The sequence below is a fragment of the Falco peregrinus genome, chromosome W (assembly GCF_023634155.1).
Source record: "Falco peregrinus isolate bFalPer1 chromosome W, bFalPer1.pri, whole genome shotgun sequence".
Lineage (NCBI taxonomy): Eukaryota > Metazoa > Chordata > Aves > Falconiformes > Falconidae > Falco > Falco peregrinus.
Window position 1 is genome coordinate 26,992,830 of NC_073743.1, and position 24,603 is coordinate 27,017,432.

Genomic DNA, 24,603 nt, shown 5'->3' on the forward strand with positions numbered 1-24,603 from the left:
ACAGCTAGTTGAATGGGCTAGGGGCAGGGAAGGGGTGCCGGGGAGGGCGGCAGTGCACGGTGGCCTGTGCAGATGGCTGAACAACGGGGACATTGGGCGCTATCTGGTGGTGCTAGCTGCGAAATCCAGTCCGCACTTTCCATCTCTCCTTCGTGCTCTCCCTTGCCGGTAGCAACGGAGGGCGGGCAGCGCGCGCTCGGAACAGCGAGTTGTTTGAAATCCTTCTAGAACCGTTTCTAATTCCCCTTTGCACCGGGGAAGGGAGAGCGCAAGAGGGGAAGGGGAGGGAGGAAGAAGAAGGAGGAGCCAAGAGGGTGGGGGGAGAGAGAGGGAGAAAGAGGAAGCAGTCTGTCCTGTTCTTTGCCTGTCAATCGCCGCGCGTGGGGTGTGCCCTCCTGCGCGGCGGGCCAATGGTGTGTGTGTGTGTGGGGGGGCGTCTCCATGGTGACGGGGCTGTTCCCGGGGAGGTTGTGATGGGTTGACAGGTGCGTGACAGTCGGAGCTCTCTGCAGACATGTATGGCAAAGGCAAGAGCAACATCAGCGTCCCGTCCGACAGTCAGGCCAGGGAGAAGTGAGTAAAACCTGCCTGACCGGGTGCCTACACACCCACATACCTTGCACAATGTAGCTTTCCTGCTCGCGGGTGATATGGCCGATTGCGCACTCCAGGAAAGCAAGGGGGAGTCCGTGGGGAGCGGAAGGGACCGGGAGGGACCGGGACGGGACGGTGGGAGGCAGGAAGGAGTTGGGTCGCGGGGGCACTGGCTCTCGCACCGCGGTGGGAAGGGAGACCCGACACGGGGGCTGGGGGCGATGTGGAGGGAAGCGATCGAGGTTGTCCTCTGCTCTGTGGGCGAGAAGGGTCCGGGAAGGGGTCCCTCAGCGCCCCGCGGCGGGATACGTGGCGGGACAGGAGGGGCCGGCAGGGACTGAGTGAGCGGGAAGAAGGGAAGCTGGTCGTGCTGGCGGGACCGTCGCCCGCCCCGCCTACCCCTTTCCTCAGCGCGGCGGGACGTGGGGTCATGGAGGGCGATCGTTGAGCCATCGGCGCGCTAGGGCGAGGGCGGAGGAGTGCACTTGGGCGCCCCTTCCTCCTGGCCACAGCGGGGCCAGAGGGTGTTTGTGGCAGTGCAAGGTTTTGGGACAAATTTGATAACAAAGAGCTTCAGCCTGGCTGCTGGGGACGGTGCTGCCGCCGGGTGGGGGCGGGGACATCGTTAGCTAACAACTGACCTACTGCTGCTTATTTGCCCACTATAGCATGCTTACCATAAATATAATATATTCATACAGCAACCTTGATTATTTTTCCAAATCAAAACTTTTACATGTAGAATGTGTCAAGCTGTGAGCACATGTAAATAATAGTCTGTTTATTGAAAGAACATGTAAACTTCAAGCTGCATCAGGAAAAGTAATTACAGAATCCATGACACTACTGTAGTATCACCACATCTCTTGAGCATAAACATATTTTTAGATTTATTCAAACGTACATCTTTGAGTCCTGATGACAACACAGCTACAAATTATTGTCACAGTTTCAGAAGGAGCTTCACAAAAAGTGATCTTCAGCAGACAGACATATCACCAAATAAATCAATAGAGCTGGCACAAGGATCTCATTGCAAAAAGAGGACTTATAATCTGAATGGCTATCCACTAGAGCTTGGGCTGAGAATGCCTTTTAAAAAAGCCAAGAACAGGTGAGCAGTAGCAAACAACAATTTCTATTAATATAGGCTAGATCTGAGTTAGAAAACTAAACATGTAGCTCTTCTTGTTCTGCAACTGATTCTCTAGAGATGTTCCTGTCCCTGCAATTTTCAAGTCTTTCAAAATGAAATCTCATTTATTGAGATTTTCATCGGTTTAAAATAATGATTTAATAATAATGCTTAGAAATTGTCTATAAAATATTTCAGTCCAAGAAAGAAAAGAAAGTCACATTGCACTTTTTAAAAAACTGCTAGCTGAACTGTTTTTAAGAACCAAAATCTATGAGTGTATTTTGTGATATACTGCTATTTACTATTTAAGCATATGATTGGTTTTAGTTTGAACCTTGAAGGGACCATACCCACTTTTTAATTCTAGCATTTTACAAAACAGTTGTCTATTAGTTTCTATTAAGCCATGAGTGTGATAAGGAGAAAGCACTTAATTTATTCTAATGGAGCATGGTACCATTCATTGCTCAAATGCCGAACAGCTCAGAGATGATACAGTGATTTGCTTTTTCTAAGTACTGTGAAGAGAGATGATCACTTATTCTAGCCTCTCATCTCAAAAGCACAACTGGATCTTTAAAAAAAAAAAAAGTCAAGTCAAATCTTGTTGACTTAATACTTTCCAGTTGAACTATGATTCAATTTTAAGCAATAAATGGTTACAGACAAAATCTAAGATCAGACAGATGTAAAAGGCAGAGGAAGAACTCTATATAATAACCAAGATGACTTACATACATAGTAACACTTTAAAATATTTAATTTGTCTTCCAAGGTGCACATTTTTCTTTTCTTATCAAAACATGAAGCCTGCAGTCCAGATAAAAGGATTTGTGTGGTCATATCCTTTCTATGCTGCAAAAGAAAGCAAAAAAGCACCAGAACCAGGCATTTATTGAAGATGCACACCTTCATAAGTCTGCCATGTATTAAAAACTTTAGCGAATACTGCACTATGATGCTCAAATTGACAGCACAATATTTTAATATCATATAAGATTTGTATCATCTAAGGACTCCTGGATTCTATCTGCAAAACACAGCACATGCCAGCAATGTTCCAGTTGGTCAGCATCTAAAAAAATCCAAGTTTTTTTAACAAAACAAAAAAGACAGCCCTAGAGGTTTGATATAAGCATATGGAATGTGCTAATTAAACTGTAATTAAAATTATGAAGTCTCCTACACTTTGACAAACATTATTACATCTTGATCTAAATATACTAATTATGAAATGAAATGGTGAAAAAACTTTGGTTTTAAGCAGAGGTTCGGAGGAGACAGATTTCAGGAAAAGATAAAAAATGTCACATTTTAGGCTTCCAAGATGATTCAACAGTGATAAATTAAGAGTGGAACCACATTAGCAAAGGGACTGCATAAATCTTCTAACAGAAAAGCCAGGACCATCTTCCACGAACAGATGTGACACAGAAGGCAAAGTATAAACTAATCTGATTGGCTCATTTTAAATCCAAATTCTTCCCCCATCCTAGTTATTATTCTGTAAGGAAATCTTTAAAGTTAACAACATTATCATTCCATTCAAAAATAAATGCATTTGCCACAAAGATCAAAAAAGATACTAATGTTTTACTGCATTAATCACAGCAAAAAGATCACTGAAAACTGATGGACTGAAGAAAGATAGCAAGGTATCAAAAAAGATTCAACACAGTGTAACAAGTAGGATTAAGGGTTATAGTGACTTTAACTATGACATAAAAAAGACTAGAATATAAAAAAAATGGCCACACTGCGAGTATGTAAAATTAGACTAGAACAAAACAGACCAGAACAAAACAGACCAGAACAAAACAGACCATTTCAGTTGGAAGAGACCTACAATGATCATCTAGTCCAACTGCCTGGCCACTTCAGGGCTGACCACAAGTTAAAGCATGTTATTAAGGACATTGTCCAAATGCCTCTTGAACACTGACAGGCTTGGGGCATTGACCACATTTCAGCTGCTCTCTTACAATTTCAGTGTCCACAAATGGAAAGTCACTGTTCCCACACTTGTGTTCCTCTGACTCAGGGGACCAGGCAGGAAAAGGTCTGTCAGTATTATTAAGGGCTGAGGGAAAAAAAGCATTGACTGACCCTGCTTTTTCTTCATCCCTATTAGTCAGATGACTGTCTGCAGCAAGTATTGGTCCAATGCCTTCTTTAGACCTCCTCTTGCTATTAACATACTTTAAAAAAAAGCAATTCTTGTTATCTGATAAAGCACTGGCCAGTTTTAACTCTAATCGAGCTTTGGCCTTTCGTGTCTTCTCCCTCATATATGAACCATGGCTCTGTAATCTTCCTGCAAAGGCAGACCTCGCTTCCAGAGATCGTACAATTTCTTTTTCCTCTTGAGCTCCACGAGGAGTTCACTGTTCAGCCAAGCTCCTCTTCTACCCTGCTTGCTTGACTTTTGACACAATGGAATTGCCTGCCCCTGTGCTTCTAAAAGGTGGTTCTTAAATAACTGACCAGCACTCATGGACTCCTAAGCCTTCAAAAGCAGATTCCCAGGGGATTCTGCTAAATAGCTCCCCGAATAGCTTAAAGTTTGCTCTCTTGAAATCCAGGGAAGCAACTCTGCTGACCTTTTTTCTCATTACACTGAAAATGTTAATCTCAGACATTTCATGATCACTGTGGCCAAGACAGCCACCTGCCATCACATCCCCCATGATTCCTTCTCTATTCACAAACAGCAAGTCTAGGAGGGCATCTTTCCTAGTTGGCTCACTGAGTACCTGTGACAAGAAATAATACTGGTTCCAGTACAAACCCCTGGGGGACACCATTCATCATTGGTCTCCACCCAGGCATCGAGCCATTGATCTCAATTCTTTGAGTGCAACCATGCAATCAATTCGTTATCCACCAAGTGGTCCATCCATCAAACCTATGTCTCTCGATTTTAGAGACAAGGATGTTGCATGGGACAGTATCAAATGCTTTCAAGGAGTCCAGGTAGATGACATCAGTCACTCTTCCCTTATCCACCAATACTGTAACCCGGTTGTAGAAGTGTCATGGTTTAACCCTGGCCAGCAACCAAACACCATGCAGCCACTCCCTCACTTCCCCTCACCCAGAAGGATGGGGAGGAGATTTGGAAAATAATGTAAAACTTGAGGTTTGAGATAAGAACAATTTAATAGGTAAAGCAAAATCCATGCATGCAAGCAAAGCAAAACAAGGAATTCATTCACTACTTTCCATCGGCAGGCAGGTGTTCAGCCATCCCCAGGAAAGCAGGGCTCCATCACGCATAATGGTTACTCAGGAAGACAAACACCATGATGCCAGATGTTCCCCCCTTACTTCTTCCCCCAGTTTATATACTCAGCATGATGTCATATGGTATAGAATACCTCTTTGGCTAGCTAGGGTCACCTGTCCTGGCTGTGACCCCTCCCAATTTCCTGTGCCCCTCAAGCCCTCTCACTGGTAGGGCCCAAGAAACTGCAAATTCCTTGACTTAGTATAAGCATTACCTAGCACCAACTAAAAACATCAGTGTCCTATCAGCATTATTCTCACATCAGAGCCACAGCACTGCATCAGCCACTAATAATAAAATTAACTCTATCCCAGCTGAAACCAGGATAAGAAAGCTACCAAATTTATCAGGCATGATTTACCCTTAGTAAAGCCATACTGACTGTCACGAATCACCTCCCTGTTTTCTATGTGCCTTAGCATAGCTTGCAGGAAGATCTACTCCATGATCTTGTTGGGCATAGAGGTGAGACTGACCAGCCCATAGTTCACCATGTCTTCCTTCTTTCCCTTTTTAAAAATGGGGCTATATTTCCCCTTTTCCAGTCCATGGGAATTTCACTGGTCTGCCATGACTTTTCAAATATGATGGATAGTGGCTTAGCAACTTCACCTGACAGTTCCCTCAGGACCCTTGGATGCATCTCATCAAGTCCCATGGACTTGTGCACCTTCGGGTTCCTTAAGAGATCAGGTTTGAGACCATCTACAGTGGGCAGTACTTCACTCTCCCAGTCCTTGCCTTAGGATTCTGTGAGTTGAGCAGCATGGCTAGAACACTTGCTGGTGAAGATCGAGGAAAAAAGTTGTTGAGCACCTTAGTCTTCTCCATGTCAGTCCTTCTCCAGGTCTCCCATTCAGCTCATGAGAGGGGGATACAGTTTCTTTCATCTTCCTTTGTTGTACTCTGTACCTAAAGAAGCCCTTCTTGTTATTGGGTAAGAATCGGGGTAGAGGACAACAAGGCAGATATCAAGGTGGGAGTCTGTTATAGACCACCCAAACAGGATGAAGAGGCAACTGGGAGAAGTCTCATGATTGCTAGCCCTTGTACTCATGGGGGGGACTTCAACTTATCAGATGTCTGCTGGAAATACAATACAGCAGAGAGGAAACAGTCTAGGAGATTCCTTGAGTGCACAGAAGATATCCTGACACAGCTGGTGAGTGAGCCAACTAGGAAAAGGGCCCTGCTGGACCTGTTGTTTGCTAACAGAGGAGGACTTGTGGGTAATGTGATGCTTGGAGGTCATCTTGGGCATCATGATCATGAAATGATAGTTTTCAATACTTGACGAAGTACGGAGGGGGGTCAGCAAAACTGCTTCCTTGGACTTCCGGAGGGCAGACTTTGGCCTGGTTATGAGACTGGTTTGACATAGTCCTTTGGGAGGCAGTCCTGAAGGGCAAAGGAGTCCAGGAAGGCTGGACATTCTTCAAGAAGGAAATCTTAAACATGCAGGAGTAAGTTGTCCCCATATGCTGAAAGACAAGCCAGTGGGTAGGAAGACCGGTCTAGCTGAACCGAGAGCTTTGGCTGGAACTCAGAAAAAAAGAGAATTTACCACCTTTGGAAGAAGGGGCAGGCAACTCAGGAGGACTGTAAAGATGTTATGAGGTTAAGCAGGGAAAAAATTAGAAAGGCAGAAGGTCAGCTAGAACTCCAGTTGCCCACTGCCATGAAAGATAACAAAAAATGTTTCTACAAATGCCTAAGAAATAAAAGAAAGGCCAAGGATAATCTTCATCCTTTATTGGATGCAGCAGGGAACATTGTCACATAGGATGAGGGAAAGGCTGAGGTATTTAATGCCTTCTTTGCCTCAGTCTTTAATAGTCAGACCTGCTACACTTAAGGTATTCAGCACCCTGAGCTGGAAGACAGGGATGAGGAGCAGAATTAAGTCTCCACAGTCCAGGAAGAAATGGTTAGTGACCTGCTGCTCCTCTTAGACATGCACAAGTCTATGGGGCCAGATGGGATCCACTCAAGGGTACTGAGGGAGCTGGTGGAAGAGCTCACCAAGCCACTCTCCATCATTTATCAACAGTTTTGGCTAAGCAGAGAGGTCCCAGTTGACTGGAGGTTAGCAAATGTGATGCCCATCTACAAAAAGGGCAGGAAGGAGTGTCCAAGGAATGTCAGACCTGTCAACCTGTCCACAGTACCAGGGAAGCTTATGGAGTAGATCATCTTGAGTGCCAGCATGTGACATGTAGAGGACAACCATGGGATCAGGCCCAGCCAGCATGGGTTTATGAAAGGCAGGTCCTGCTTGAGAAACCTGATCTCCTTCTACAACAAGATGACCTGCCTAGTGGATGAGAGAAAGGCTGTGGATGTTGTCTATCTGGACCTTAGTAAAGCCTTTGACACTCCCACAGCATTCTCCTGGAGAAAGTGGCTGCTCATGGCTTGGACGGGTATACTTTACACTGGATAAAAAGCTGGCTGGCTGGCTGAGCCCAAAGAGTGATGGTGAATGAAGTTACATCCAGTTGGTAGCCAGTCACAAGTGGTGTTCCCCAGGGCTCAGTAGTGGGACCAGTTCTGCTTAATATCTTTACCAACAATCTGGATGAGGGGACTGAGTGCACCCTCAGTAACTTTGCAGATGACACCAAGTTGGGGAGGGAGTGTTGATCTGCTTGAGGGTAGGAAGGCTCTGCAGAGGGATCTGGACAGGCTGGATCGATAGGCCAAGGCCAATTGTATGAAGTTCAATAAGGAGAAGTTCCAGGTCCTGCACTTGGGTCACAATAACTCCATGCAACGCTACAGGCTTGGAGAAGAGTGGCTGGAAAGCTGCCTGGGAGAAAATGACCTGTTCTGTTGATTGACAGCTGGCTGAACATGAGCTAACAGTGTGCCCAGGTGGCCAAGGCAGCCAACAGCACCCTGGCCTGTATCAGAAATAGTGTGACCAGCAGGACTAGGGAAGTGATTGTCCCCCTGTACTTGGCACTGGTGAGTCTGCACCTCAAATCCTGTGTTCAGCTTTGGGCCCCTCACCACATGAAAGACATTGAGGTGCTGGAGAGTATCCAGAGAAGGGCAACGAAGCTGGTGAAGGGTCTAGAGCACAAGTCTTATGAGGAATGGCTGAGGCAAGTGGGGTGGTTTAGTCTGGAGAGAAGGAGGATCAGGGGAGACCTTATCTCTCTGTACAACTGCCTGAAAGGAGGTTGTAGACAGGTGGGTGTCAGTCTCTTCTCCCAAGTAACAAGTGATAGGGCAAGAGGAAACAGCCTCAAGTTGTACCAGGAAAGGTTTAGATTGGACATTAGGGAAACTTTCTTAATGGAAAGGGTTGTAAAGCATTTGAACAGGCTGCCCAGGGAGGTGGTTGAGTCACCATCCCTGAAGGTATTTAAAGATGCATAGATGTGGCACTTAGGGACATGGTTTAGTAGTGGATTTGGCAGTGTTAGATTTAAGGTTGGACTTAATTATCTTAAAGGTATTTTCCAACCTAAATGATTCTATGATTTTTAAGTCCCTTACCAAGTTCAGCTACAGCTGTGCCTTGGCTTTCCTGACTGATCCCCTCCCTGCATTTCCAGACCATATCCCTACAATCTCCCCAGGATGTGTATCCTTGTCTCCACTGCCTATGCATTTTGGTTTTGTGTTTTACTGTGGCTAAGAGGTCTTGGCTTAGCCATGCTGGCCTCCTGCCTCACCTGCCCAACTTCTTGCATGTCAAGATTGAGAGCTCTTGTGTTCTAACAAATATGTCAGCAGTACTCTGGAAGAAAAGTCATCTAAAAAAAAAAACCAACTGAAAATATTTTAACGTTTCAGCCTGTCATGGTTTAACACCAGCTGGCAACTTAGCACTACACAGCTGCTTGCTCCCCCCACAATGGGATGGAGGAGGGAATCAGTAGGATAAAAGTGAGAAAACTTGTGGGTTGAGATAAAGACTGTTTAATAGGGAAAGCAAAAGTCATGTGCACAAGCAGAGCAAAACAAGGAATTCATTCACTACTGCCCATCAGCAGGCATGTGTTGAGCCATCTCCAGGAGAGCAGGGCTCCATCACATGTAATGGTTACTTGGGAAGATAAACACCATAATTCTGAAAGTCCCTCCCTTCCTTCTTCTTTCCCCAGCTTTATATTGCTGAGCATGATGTCATACGGTATGGAATATCCCTTTGGTCAGTTGGGGTCGGCTGTCCTGGATGTGTCCCCTCCCAACTTCTTGTGCACCCCTAGCCTACTTGCTGGTGGAGCAGTGTGAGAAGCAGAAAAGGCCTTGACTCTGTGTAAGCACTGCTCAGCAATAACTAAAACATCCCTGTATTATCAACACTGTTTTCAGCACAAATCCAAAACAGCCTGATACTAGCTTCTATGAAGAAAATTAACTCTATCCCAGCCAAAACCAGCACATTCTCTACCACTTATTCCATACCATTTACATCATGCTTGGATCCCACACTATCCAATACATCCTCATTAAGCACCACCACCCTTCCCATCCTTTGATATAATACAGTAGCTACTGTGAAGAAATTTAACTCTATCCCAGACAAAAGCAGCACATCACTGTTTTGTGTATGGCTTATATCAGGTAGACTTTTCAAAGTGGAATGAAAATAAACCTATAGGGCTAATGTTTATCCAGTCTGATGAATCTCATGTTCTCTTATTTAGTCCCTAAAATACTGTAGCAAAACCCACCTCTCCCAAAACAAAAAACAACAGCAACAAAAACCAGCAACAAAATGAAAATAAAATCCAACCCCAAAACACCTCTAGTTGAATATTCAAGACAAAGTGCCTGAATGAAAACCCATCACTTATGTCTGAACTATTCATTGTCACGTTAAATGCAATTCTGAAGCAATACTATTTTTGCAGAAGAGACATGAAAACATATTTTCGGTTAGAGGTCACCTGACCCTCTCAACAGCCTCTCTCAACCTTCTACAGGCTGCAGCAGACTGACTCGGTAGCCTTGACCAGGCTAAAGTCACTTATACACTTGCTGTATTCAGCTTTTCCTCCTTCACAGCCATCACCTCCTGCCTGTGCTAAACCAATCTCAGTAATGCAAAGCAAAGCTGCAACTACAGCGAACTTAAAGAGACACTACTCTGAAGTAATTTTTCCTTCCAATTACTCTGCACCTACTATATCTGCAAGTAACGTATAACATCATAATATCTGAAGGAAATAATCCTAAAATTCCACTCAACCAAACAACACTGTTTATTATCCCACCACTGCCACTATATTTACTGTGGGCATTTGACTGCATGTGCTGTGTTGTCAGTTTTTAGCATTTCTCATGTGCACTTTCTCCCAGTCTTAAGTCTTTTATTTTTTTCCTCTTGTATATGTTTAAATAAAGAAATACTTACATGATTTTAATAGATTGTATTTATATTTTTCATATCACAGTGCTTACACCTAAAAAGTAGCTCTTGCAGACTATTTCAGCATTAGCCAATTTTGACAAAGTTCTAGCGTTTGGTGTCCCTTTTACACACACATACACGACGACTGTTTGCTTCCTTCTAACACCTTTGCTGTTATTATTTTTTTAATGCACGAAAGATAAATGAAACTATGAACACACCACTGCTTTCCCCTGTATCTAGAAACACAATATTCCTCGCAGGTAATCAAGTAACACAACACACATACACACCCCCACTTGCAATAACCCCGGTTTAACTCCCGGAGAACAATGCACTTCACTCCGTGCCCCCTCCCCGGTCAGGGGAGGCAGGCAGGGACAGCCAGGCGGAGAAGAGGAAGACAAACGGGGAGGGGACAGGAAGATACGCGGTCCCGATTAAAAGTTGAGAGCCAGAGAGTTATAAAGCAGCGGTGGGAGTGAGTGAGCCAACTAGGAAAAGGGCCCTGCTGGACCTGTTGTTTGCTAACAGAGGAGGACTTGTGGGTAATGTGATGCTTGGAGGTCATCTTGGGCATCATGATCATGAAATGATAGTTTTCAATACTTGACGAAGTACGGAGGGGGGTCAGCAAAACTGCTGTACAACTGCCTGAAAGGAGGTTGTAGTAAGGTGGGTGTCAGTCTCTTCTCCCAAGTAACAAGTGATAGGGCAAGAGGAAACAGCCTCAAGTTGCACCAGGAAAGGTTTAGATTGGACAATAGGAAAACTTTCTTCACGGAGTTGCCTGCCCCTTCTTCCAAAGTTGGTAAATTCTCCCTTTTCCGCTGAGTTCGAGGCAAAGCTCTCTTTTCAGCCAGGCTGGTCTTCTTCCCTGCCAACTCGTCTTTTTACAGCACATGGGGATGGCCTGCTCCTGTACCTTTAAGACTTCCTTCTTGAAGAATGTCCAGCCTTCCTGGACCCCTTGGCCCTTCAGGACTGCCTCCCAAGGGACCCTGTCAACCAGGCTCCTAAATAGGCCAAAGTTGGCTCTCTGGAAGTCCAAGATTATACTGTCTCCCCTTCTTACTTCTCCAAGAATCAAAAACTCTATCATCTCATGATCGCTATGCCCAAGATGTCCTCTGACCACCACATCACCCACCAGTCCTTCCCTGTTTGTAAACAACAGGTCCAGTGGGGCATCTCCCCTGGTTGGCTCACTGACCAGCTGTGTCAGGAAGTTATCTTCCACACACTCCAGGAACCTCCTAGATGGTTTCCTGTCTGCTGTCTTGTATTTCCAGCAGACATCTGGTAAGTTGAAGTCCCCCATGAGAACAAGGGCTAGATATCATGAGACTTCTCCCAGCTGCTTGTAGAATGTTTCATCTGCCTCTTCATCCTGGTTGGGTGGTCTATTACAGACTTCCACCAGGATATCCGCCTTGTTGGCCCTCCCTTGATCCTTAATCATAAATTTGTACTTGCAGTACTTACTTTGGTTTTAATTTGAGGAATATGCTTCACCAATTTGGTTGACCTTAACACCTCAGTGGATGGGAAACTTCCTCATAATTTTCTTCCTAACTTCTCTCTCATACATTTTTTTCATTGATTATGAGTAATCAATGCATCATAGACACTACTGTGCAGAACTATCCAAGCTCCTCTACCAGTCAGCCTCAAAATCTAACCACCAAGGACAGGGTATTAATGTCTCATTAGTCTATAAGTAAAATATGCTTAACAGTTCTGATTGTGTTAATGGTGCATTTGTAACATAGTCTGATACCTACAAAGAAGGCAAGATCACCATTATTCTTACCCATAAAACACTTTACCCTATTGTCACCATCATTCAGTTGAAACACTCCCTGACATACAGGGCTACCACACTGCCTCTCTTTCCTTTGGGTACAAACTCTTCAGAGGAAGAGTTTGTAGCCATCCAAAATTAGTAAATGTACGTGAAATTATCCCCAGAAAAAGAATTTTTGAGTTTAAGTTTATGGATAAACTGGAAAAAAACCCCAACTCTAATAATATCTAAGTAAAAGTGCACTTACTAGGTTACAACTGGTTTTAGCACTTGAAGCAGTATATACAAATTAAGAGAGTATATACTATCAAGGGGATACCAAAATTACTGAGGCATAGTTTCAGGATATCTTCCAAGCAATCAGGTATAATAGAGGACATACATGAAAGTACCTCTGCAGAATCATGCTACTAGAAGTATTTTCCTCTCTAAAACCAGAATAAATGAAGAGGAGGATCAGCTAATTCCTTTTGTACCATAAGCCTAATCAAAGTCACTGAGTCTATTGTTTATTATAACACTGGCTATAATCCCCAAGTAGTTAAATATGTACAGGGAGAACATTTTTTTGCTGTCTACAAAGAGAGAAAGAAATTATGGATTATGTCAAATACATATATTTTTATGCTGCCTGTGTTTGTAGGCTTGTGATAGGAGATCTCTGAAAAAGCAGTGCACATATTTGAATAAATATTTCGTATCACTTTTGGGATGTACTATTTCCTTATATCAATGCTTGTTTTTTGTTTAATGCTCAAGTGTTTCACAGAAAACCAATCACATTGTTGATAGGATAAGGAATACTAACATTAACATAAATGATGAAGATACAGATAAACTGTCTGAGCAGCCAGGGATCAGGTTAGGAAAGCTAAAGCCCTGATAGAATTTAATCTGGCCAGGAATGTCAAGGACAACAAGAAAAGCTTCTATAGGTACATCAGTGATAAAAGGAAGACTAGGGAAAATGTGGGCCCTCTCGGGAAGGAAACAGGAGACATCATTACCCAACACATGAAGAAGGCTGAGGTACTCAATGACTTTTTCGCTTTGGTCTTCACCGGCAAGTACTCCAGCCACACTGCCCAAGTCGCAGAAGGCAAAGGCAGGGACTGGGAGAATGAAGAACCACCCACTGTAGGTGAAGATCAGGTTTGAGACCATCTAAGGAACCTGAAGGCACACAAGACCATGGGACCTGAGGAAACTGGTGGATGAAGTGGCTAAGCCACTATCCATCATATTTGAGAAGTTGCGGCAGACCAGTGAAATTCCCATGGACTGGAAAAGGGGAAATGTAACTCCCATTTTTAAAAAAGGAAAGAAAGACCCAGGAAACTACAGGCCAGTCACTCTCACCTCTGTGCTTAGCAAGGTCATGGAGCAGATCCTCCTGGAAACTATGCTAAGGCACATGGAAATTAAGGCGGTGACTGGTGACAGTCAACATGACTTCACTAAGGGCAAATCATGACTGACAGATTTCATGGCCTTTTACGATGCGGTTACAGCATTAATGGATGAGGGAAGAGCAACTGATGTCATCTACTTGGACTTGTGCAAAGCTTTTGACACTGTCCCATATGGCATCCTTGTCTCTACACTGGAGAGACATAGATTTGACAGATGGACCACTCAGTGGATAAGGAATTGACTGGATGGTCGTACTCAAACAGTTGCAGTCAACAGCTCGATGTCTAAAAGGAGACCAGTGACGAGTGGCATTCCTCAGGGGTTTGTACTGGGACTGGCACTGTTAAACATCTTTGTCAGTGACATAGATGGTGGGATCGAGTGCACCCTCAGCAAGTTTGCTGATGATACCAAGCTGTGTGGTATGTTCGACATGCTGGAGGGAAGAGATGCCATCCAGAGGGACCTTGACAGGCTTAGGAGGTGAGCCCATGCAAACCTCATGAAGTTCAACAATGCTAAGTACAAGATCCTGAACCTGGGTCAGGGCAACCCTGAGAATCAATACAGGTTGGGTGGAGAATGGATTGAGACCAGCCCTGAGGAGAAAGACTTATGAATGCTCGAAGAAGGTCCCCCGTGGAGAGTCAGCCAAATCACGACAATCACACCAATATGCCTACATGCCGTGCTCCCTTTATTAAACAAACAGGTCATATTTATAACTTAAACCGACCGCTCACACGACTCTACACACAGGTGATTGGATAAAAGTCTCTGGCCATGTGGAAGTCTGTGTCGCTGATTGGTGAGCATGCTGCAGGCGCCTGATCAGAGTGTGCCGATGAGAGTGTGTTGATTCAAGGATTCCCAGGACTTGCTCTGCACCTGGCTTCTTGTTTGTGCATAGCTTGTTTTCTTTCTCACACTGCTTGTTCCAAGGACAATTTAAAGTTGCTCTGCAGCTTCAACTATCAGGCCTGGGTTGTCCAACCCAGACAATGGTGACATATGTGCTCGGTCCTTAAAAAATCCCTCTACATATCCCCCTTTTTCTTTTTGGACAACCCATGTCTGTTTCACAGTAGATGTTAAACCTTTCTTCACACAAGAAAATAAACAGCTAAAAACTAAAAACGTTACAACAATGATTATAACAAAGCGTATTCCTTCCATCAATAACATCTTTAACCAACCTGTTATCCCCAAATCTCTCAATCATTCATCAAAGGGATTATCAGCAGCAAGAATATGCTTCATGTTTCCCTGCAGTTGTGAACAACTTCTTGTGCACCAATATGGAATGATCGGAAAGGTTCATAAAACACATCCCTTCAAAATCCTCACAACCGTGTCCATGTGCTAATAACAAAAAATCTATTGCAGCTCTATTATGTAAGGTAGCATGCCTAACACTATCTACATCAAGCAATAATGAACTTAAAATCTGCGATGTAAGATTAAAATGTTTCTCTCCCCAGCACGCTAACCTTCGTATATTCTTAGCACTCAATGCTGCCATTGCCCCCGGCATAAATATGGAGGCTAGGACATTTGCTGTTACTGACTGTAGATCGACTCGGTCATTACATGTTTCATCAAAGGTGCGCAGTGCCCTCCGTGATCTATGAGATTGTTGAGTCATTTTTAATAAGTCTTTCATATGTGGAGCAAAGAAAGTTAAATGCCCTAAATAACATGGTCCACCGACAGGATACAAAGGAAGCCCTGGCCACGCTCTGTCCCCACATATCAGAAAGACTCCCGGTGGCAACTGATAACCCCCTGATACATCTATATGGAAACCTCCAGTTTTCAATTCACCCCAAATAGGTGAACCTGTTAGATTTTGAAACATTGTATAAAACCCCCATTCACCTTGATGTGTTAGCCATAACTGCCACGGGTCACCAAACCAAATTACTCCAGTGCCATTCACGGGTTGAAGTGGTGATGACATGTGGGTACAGTTTGCCATATCAGTTGCAGTAACATTAACATATTCAACAGCTACAACGCTAGCCAATAGGTCTAACTCCTGCAAAGGTAAATGATGTGGCTGATTTAAATTCTCAATAACCGTCTTCTGCCACGCTGCATTACACATAGAAGGCCAAACATATTGCCTATTTGGACTCATACATGTACCATTCTGATTGGAAGTCAGATCCACTGTTTTATCATTCCAAAAACCATCAAAATTTGTTTAATTCTCCTGCAAGGGAATACCAATTAAACAAGTTCTAAAGGGGTTGTCTGCTTGTTGCAGACTCAAACAAAAGTCTGTTACTCCTGTGATATTTGCCCATGTCACCCATATGTTTGTCCTAGGCAAGATGTCAAAAATACTTTGGCCAATGGGTAAAAAATTCATCAAGACCATAAACCCAAGTCCACCACTGAAACATGTTTAGTCCTACAATTTCCACTTTTTTATTATTTTTTTTCTTTTACATTCCACCCCACAAATCTGTGCTTTCACAGATTCTGATGATGTATACTGTCTCCAATCAGCATGGTATTACACTAATCGTATGTTTTCTCTTGCTTCATGCCTGGTTACTAATCAAACACATACACTCTTTACACCATTTACAATTAAGCTTTGGCTTACAGAACCATTTTACCCCACATAGCATACATTGGCATAATACCCATGGTTTACATCCCTTACAACATAGACATTTTATTCCGTCTGCTCGCTCCGAGTCTTCTCTCATAAACCTAGCGACTCGTTGAGTACTATACGCCGGACAATTGTCCGTCTTTATTTCTACAGGTACTCCCATGACAGCAAAACAAGACATTAAGTGTCTCTCCACATGTAATGCCTTTTCACTGGTTTGTGCAGTGGCCCATATAAAATGAGAATAGATGTCAATTGTGACATGCACATACTTAAGCTTCCCAAAGTCAGGTACATGCGTTACATCCATTTGCCAAACCTGAAGTGCCTTCAGACCTTTTGGGTTAGTGCCCACCCCTAAACTAGGTCCATGATGACTACATTGAGGACAGGATTGAACAATACCCTTTGCATCTGCTATGGGTATTTGATACTGTCGATGTAAAGACTTTGCATTCTGATGAAACATCTCGTGGCTGTTACAAGCTTCTTCAAACTTATTTGTTGGAGGAGTTATTGCCGGACAGCTGACTGCTTCATCAGCTCTAGCGTTACCTTCACCCAAACCAATGGTCCACTGATGACTTCTAATATGCATAATACAAAATTCATGTTTTCTCTGTCGAAGAGTACTATGCAGTTATAGAAACATTTCACCAAGATGTTGATTCTTTGTCTCTCTCAACAAGGCATCTTCAATGCGCTGTACTACACCAACTACGTACAATGAGTGATACTATGTTTACAGGTGTTTTGTTCCAGCTTCCCAATGCCCAACACACTGCTTTCAGTTCTAAGGTTGGAAGGTTGTCCCGTGGTTCACCGGTGATCATGTGTTTCTGCCTCTGATTATTGGATTGCCAAACAGACGCAGCCTTCTTCATCTTTTGTCCTGCATCTGTAAACACTGTTGGCCCTTCAACTGGTCTTTTTGAGCGTAACGGTCTCGCAATCCACTGGTAATGTTCTAACATCTTCCAGAGGCGCCCTTTTGGCCGGTTGTTGTGTACAACATCTGTATAGCCCATCAAGGCTTCCTGTATGGCTGTTGAATGTCTCAGGAGCCACTCATAATCATCATCCCGGACTGGAATACTGATATCTGCCGGTTCAGTCCCATCAATTTCAACAATCCCGTCTCTTCCTTTTCTCACCAAGGCCGCTACTGCTTCAGGACAACTTAAAATACGATGTCTGGGTTGCAATGGCAAAAACAACCAGTCTGAAACGATCGCTGTATTTTCCCCCTTTTTCTTTTGCCATTGTAGAATAAGGGCAAAAGGTGAAGTGGCAACATTACAAACCAAGAAAGATAATGGATGATTCGCCATTTGGTGACCACACCAGCCAGTCTGAATCTTGGGGGACACAACTTTCAGGGCAGCCCGCTGTTCTGGTGAACAAGTTTCAGGACTGTTGGCTTCGGTGCCATGCAACCAGGATTGGAACGGTTGCAAATCATCGTTAGTGAGGCCAACTATATTACGAACCCATTGTAGATCTCCTAAAAGCCTTTGAGCATCATGCCGATTAGCTATTTGTGTAGTAAGAGTTACCTTCTGTGGTCGGATCTGAGCATCCAAGATGAGCCAGCCCAAATATTTCCATGGGGCTGAACGCTGAACCTTCTCAGGCGCCACAATCAAACCACATGATAGAAGGTGGTCAACAATCCATTTCAATTGATCATCTGAAATCCCTTGTTCAGCGGCCAATAACATATCGTCCATATAATGGTAGATCAGGACGTGAGGCCAACGCTGTCGTACTGGAACAAATGCCCAATCTACAAAAGTCTGACACATCATAGGAGAGTTCTTCATTCCTTGTGGTAAGACAACCCATTCATACCGTTTGGATGGAGCGGCACGGTTTATTGACGGTAGAGTGAATGCAAATTTTTGTGTGTCGTCAGGATGTAAGGGAATCGTGAAGAAACAGTGTTTCAAGTCTATTACAACAATTTGCCAAATCTGAGGGATCATCATAGGAAGCTATTTAGCAGAATCCCCTGGGAATCTGCTTTTGAAGGCTTAGGAGTCTTAGATGTACAATACTAAATATTGTCTTGTTTATTTTTCAGATTAGCACTGTATGTATATGAATATCTACTCCATGTAGGAGCACAGAAATCAGCCCAGACATTTTTATCAGAGGTATGTTTTCCCCATCTTTTTTTTCTTCCATAACATAATCATGTGCAAGTGAAATAAATGTCAGTTTAAAATGAAAAACAGTGAAAACCTTGAGTATCAGTTTACATTGATCAGCATAGATTTCTGATCCTACAAATGCCAGTTTGTTATGTCATTTTACATGCTTTAATATAATTACTTTTTCTATGATTTGTTACCCCCTGTTCTCTGATTTGCTGCTACACTGAGAAAGATCCCCCTATTTTTTCTAATAAATATGCATGTTAGAGAATGAAATGATGGTGCTCCTTTTTGATAATCTTGTAACTTATTGTTGATACCCTCAATTGTGAATAATGGAGCCATCCGAAATACACAGCATTCAAGTCTTTTACATCCTACTGTTATATACTTGCAGTTCTCATTCTCTTAAGCATTGTTAATTGCCATACATAGTTGTCCTGGTTTCAGCTGGGATTGAGTTAATTTTCTTCCTAGTAGCTGGTGCAGTGCTGTGTTTTGGATTTGATGTGAGAACAATGTTGATAGCACACTGATGGTTTTGGTTGTTGCTAGGTAATGTTTATACTAAATCAAGGACTTTTCAGTTTCTCAAGCCCTGCCAGCGAGAAGGCTGGAGGAGCAGATGAATTCAGGAGGGAGCAGAGCCAGGACAGCTGATCCTAACTGGCCAAAGGGATATTCCATACTATATGACATGATACTCAGTATATAAACCGGGGGGAAAGCTGGCTGGGGGCTGCTGCTCAGGAACTGGCTGGGCATCGATTGGTGGGTGGTGAGCAATTGCATTGTGCATTACTTGCTTTATATATTCTAATTATTTTATCATTACTATTATATTTATTATTATTTTATTCATTTTCTGTCCCATTAAACTGTCTTTATCTCAACCCACGCGTTTTCTCACTGTTACCTTTCTGATTCTCTCCCCAATCCCACTGGGGGGGTAAGTGAGTGAGCACCTTTGTGGTGCTTAGTTGCTGGCTGGGGTTAAATCACGACAATAGTCTTACCATGCTTCTAACCACTTATTTTCATCTGGTGAATCAATTATGACTATAACCATTTAGGTCCTGTTTCTCAAATACTCTTTAACTGCTAGTAGAATTTTTACTGTTACATAATAGTTAGTATTTTTCATAGCCTTTTAAGGACTTGTATATAACTGTTGAAGATTGGAGTAAATGATATCTCTTTAGCATGTTGTTTATTCTGGAATACAAAACCACCTCTGTACCAAACATACTGAAGTCTTTTCACAATATAGTTTTTAATAAACCTTTATTTGATGAGAATAATTAAGATAACAATAATAATAATAACTGAGAAGTGAGCAGAAGTGAGAAAAAAATGGCAGAATGCTGTACTGGGATAATTTGCTGCTTCAAATGATACTTTTTGTATTGGGTTTACATGGCAAAGTTTTGGTAGTGGAGGGGCTGCAGGGGTGGCCTCTATGAGAAGAGATCAGGAGCTGCCCCCATGTCAGACAGAGCCAGTTCCAGCTGGCTCTAAGATGAACCACTGCTGGCCAAAGCTGAGCCAATCAGCGAAGCTGGTGGTACTGCTGTGATAACGTATTTAAGGGAGGGGTGAAAACACTGTGCAGCAGCTGTGAGGGAGGGGAGTAATAAAAATATGTGAAACAACCCTGTACACACCAAGGTCAGTGCAGAAGGAGGGGGAGGAGGTGGAGGTGCTCCAGACACCAAAGCAGAGATTCCCCTGAAGCTCTCTCATGGTTTAACCTCAGTAGGCAGCTAAGCCCCATGCAGCCGCTCACTCATTCCCCCACAGAGGGGTGGGGGAGAGAATCGGAAGGGTAAAAGTGTGGCAACTTGTGGGTTGAGATAAAGACAGTTTAATATGGAAAGCAAAAGCCACACACACAAGCAAAACAAAACAAGGAATTCATTCACTACTTTCCATTGGCAGGCAGGTGTTCAGCCATCTCCAGGAAAGCAGGGCTCCATCACAGGAAACAGTGAGAAGACAAATGCCATCACTCCAAATGTCCCTCCCTTCCTTCTTCCCCCAGCTTTATATTACTGAGTGTATACATCATATGGTATGGAATATCCCTTTGGTCAGTTGGGGTCAGCTGCCCCATAAAGGAAGCTGCAACTTGTGGAGACTCCATGCTGGAGCAGGCTCCTGGCAGGAATTATGGCCCATGGAGAAGAGCCCATGCTGGAGCAGTGTTTTTCTGAAGGACCATGGAAAAGACCCATGCTGGAGAAATTTATGAAGGACTGTATCCTGTGGGAGGGACCCCACGCTGGAGGAGGGGAAAGCTGTGAGGAGGAAGGAGTGGCAGAGACAAAGTATTATGAACTGACCTCAACCCCCATTCCCTATCCCCCCATGCCACTCGACATGGGTGGAAGAGGTAGAAGAGTCAGGATCACAGGGGTGAAATTAAGCCTGGGAAGAAGGGGGAGTTGAGGGGAAGATGGTTTTAATTTTGTCTTTTTTTCTCCCCATCTCACTCTATTTTTAATTGGCAATAAACTAGTTTTCCCCAAGTTAAGTTTGTTTTGTCCATGACGGTAATTGGCAAGTGATCTCCCTGTCCTCATCCCAACACATGAGCTTTTTCATCTTGTTTTCTCCACTGTCCTGTTGAGAAGAGGAAGTGAGAGAGTGGCTTGTTAGGTGTCTGGCAGCCAAGCCAGAAACCTGGAAAACCCCTGATATTTGGTCTGAAAGTCATAAAATGAGGTTCAGATTGAGAAAACTACACTAATACAAATTGGAGGTAATAATCTAAGACACAAGTAAAATGGCAAGTAGTAAAAGCAGCATTTGTGGGCTGTAAACCACAAAATAATAGCTCTACCCCTTCTCTCTACCCTATGTGAGTCAGCTGTAGTTATTAGAAAATCATTATTGGTGTACAGGATGAAAATGAGAGAACAGTAGTTGAGAGAAGTCCTAAAAAAGTCTTCTAGACAAATAATTTCTGATATTATGACAGTTACGATTTTCCATCTGTCTTTGTACTTTTCTGACTTATGCCTGTTGAGAAGCAACTGCCCTATTGCAGTGAATTAGCTGTGAGAATGCTTGTTTTAGGAGATATCTGGGTGGCATAGGAGGAAATGGATATTGTTTTGGTCGCTCCTGAAAAAGCATGGCTAGCTAGGCTCAATGTCCTCTAAGATCTGGCAGTCCATACCTGCCAGAACAGTTTGGGTGGATTTTTTAAAAGAAGAAATAGCTCAGAGTAGCTTTAAAACGGACTATTAGAGCATAAAAGAAGTAAGCATATATTATCCGAGCTGTCTGTGATATCTAAAGAGTATAAATGATAGAGATGAATATCCCTTCCTTGTAGCTCTACCAGGGAAATTGACTAAGAGTAATGGAATAAAATTAAGAAAAAGAAAATTTAAGTTGGATATCATGAAATTTTCTGATATTAGATAACTTAGAAATGGTTGTATTAAGCATTTCTACATTTTTGTGATGCACTGTGTCTAGTTTAAATTTCATAGAACTAATTCACAGTTCAGTAAGTTCCAGAAGCCCTCTGCTTTTTCACTTACAGGATGCACTGTGATTTCCATGTCTTTGTGGTCCCTATTGAGTACATCCTTCAAAGCTTTGTTGCCTTCATCTCTAAAATGTAAGATCTCATGTTCAACTAGCCTTTTCCTAGATTTCTGGATTGCAGAGACCTCTAGTTTATTAACTGTAGCTCTAGTCTCTTGGTCTGCAAATTACTTCCTTTCTAGAGATATGGTGTGAAGTAATTGATTCGACTAACTCAACAGCTGTTTCATTCCAAAATATGTAGCTATTATGCAATTAGCAAAATGGCAAGGAGCCAGCACAACTAGATTTCATGTAAAGAATGTCATATTCTTATGAGGATTAAAAAAAGGCTATTCAGATGAGATATCCAAATTTTTGAAAAAGAAGAAGCTGCTCTGCTCCAGAATCTTTCCTCTGATGTTCAAGCTGCTACATTTTCCTTCAAGAGTTGATCCTTAGCCCACATATTTTAATGTTTTAGAAATTAGGTTCCAACCCTGAAGAATAATTCCATTTCTTTGGCTGGACCAGGAATGTAGGCATTCCTGGTTAACAGATCATCAGTTATGAACTTAATTGGTACAGTTGACAATGTGGAGGTCTTTTTAATTAATAATTCTTCATAATTCTTTTTAAGATTAATTCTTTTTATAGTTAGAAAGACTGACATCTACCAGATGAAATAGAATGCATATTAAAAAACCACAAAACAACAAACAAAAACAAACAAAGAAAAGAAAACCCTCAAACTTCCATATTCCCTTCAGGTTCCTTCTTTGAATACATTTATCAAGATGAAATGTGTCCCAATAAAAAGGACCAGTGTAAGACCTGTGAATCAGGTAATTTCCTTGTCAAACCCTGCTTTGAAGAGTTCAAATACTGTGTAGGCATTGTGAGGACTTTCTACACAGGCATAATTTTTACTCTTAACGGAATAGTTTTCCAACTTCAGAAACAGGTGGGGTTTTTTGACTATATATTGCATCTCTTCTTCACCATGTTGCTTTTGAAACATCCCAGAAATACTGTGTATTCCTGGTGATAAACACAAGTCCTTCCAAGCAATTCCCAATGGATGTGAGGAGCACTCATGCCTCAGAGGAATGCATTTGAAGAGTGTGAAATACCTTTTTAGTAGCTTTGGGTTTTATTTATATTTTTCATTTTAATTAATATTTCTTTCTGGCAGAGTTTAGGCAAGATTTCCACATTTTAAAAAGTCCTTTTTCTTTTTATATCTTAACTGTTGTTACATGGTGGATGGTATATGTGTGTATGAAGCTCCATGCAGTTGGCTCATTCTGCTGACTTTTGAATAGTGAATGCTGTACCACTTATCTAAAGGATGATGCACCTATGTTTAGTTAAAAGTCGGGAAATGTCCAAGGACCCTTATTGCCACGTGATGGATGTACAGACTGCTAAGTCCTTGGGTTGGTTATCTTTAGAAGGGACATTTTGTCTTAGATTCCTGTTGTACATGCAACATGGCGAAGACGAAGAATTTAAACATGGCCACTAAGGAATAGAGTCTGCGCAGAGACAAATCCTCAAGGACGTAGCGCAGGCATGAGATATGTAAATGAATTCTCAGAATTGTAAAGAATATGTAAACAATTTCTTGGAAAACTAATGAATAGGTATGAATAGCTTGTATAAAGGGGGGACTGAAAAGTCCCCTCGGTCTGCATGACTTTGGTGGAGCTTACGTACGGAATTAAACTCTATAACTCAAAAGTTATAAAGTAGGTATGTTTATTGCGCGCAGATGCACGGGGGATCGCTCCTCCGCAAGCATGCATGCCCGAAATGATGAACCATCTCACATTTATACAATAAAACAAATGAATATTCAATTAATGCCTATACATATTCGTTACCTAAACCCACTTACTCTCGCTTCGTATGTTAATTAGCTTATCAGTCCTTTGCCTGGAATGTGGTGGTCTTGCAGGTTTGTAGGTGATTCATGTCCTTGTGACCATCCAATCTTCTCCAGCAAGGAGACTTAGCACTCCCTCCCTCTAGATAGCATTGGAATATCTCTCATCCTTTTCTCATTCTTTTTAAATAGCCCCTTTGTTAGAGGAAGAAGGGCAGGTGTCTCCCCTTTGTTAGAGGAAGAATCTCCCCTTTGTTAGAGGAAGAAGGGCAGGCGTCTCCTCAAAACTGTAGGCGTCTCCTCAAGGCTGTGTGCTTATGTGACCAGACATCGCACCCATGACTAGTCACCATACCCACATTCCTGGGCAGACATATACAATCACAATCGATGTCCATTGTCCCCATTTCACACTATTTCTCTATATCAGGGTAAGAAAGAGTTAAAACAGAAGTGCTGTTGCAGAGGCAGGCTTGTGTAACCTGCAGAGCAGGAAGAGCATCTCCTGCCCCGAATCCTTCTGCTGGTAAGGAGGAGGGGGTTGCTATTGCTGACAATTGAGCAGAAGGACCTGACAATGTCACCCCAATTGCTGCAGCATTTGCAGTACAACAGGACCGGTAACGGCCCCTTTAGGGCAGGCAATGGGTCTGAGGAGAATAAAGGTGAATCTTTGATGTGTAAGAGGAGCTGGGAAACCGCATAAAAGAGCCTACGTGCCAGAACAAGCAGAAACAGAAATCTTCCCAGTAAACAATTGTTAACCAATCATATTATTATACGCTTGTAA

The 24,603-nt window shown here is 42.8% G+C and overlaps 1 protein-coding gene across 6 annotated transcripts in view; it reads left to right on the forward strand.

Moving 5' to 3' along the window:
- The first annotated feature begins 451 nt into the window (after window positions 1-451).
- Window positions 452-24,603, forward strand: part of LOC129783015 (single-stranded DNA-binding protein 2-like) — a 159,754-nt gene continuing 135,602 nt past the window's right edge. For all 6 annotated transcript variants that reach the window (XM_055792629.1, XM_055792630.1, XM_055792633.1 and 3 more), the window contains exons 1-2: window positions 452-573; window positions 18,316-18,388. In XM_055792629.1, coding sequence (XP_055648604.1) covers window positions 515-573; window positions 18,316-18,388 — 132 coding nt within the window. In that variant the 5' untranslated portion in view covers window positions 452-514. The remainder of the gene's footprint in view (window positions 574-18,315; window positions 18,389-24,603) is intronic.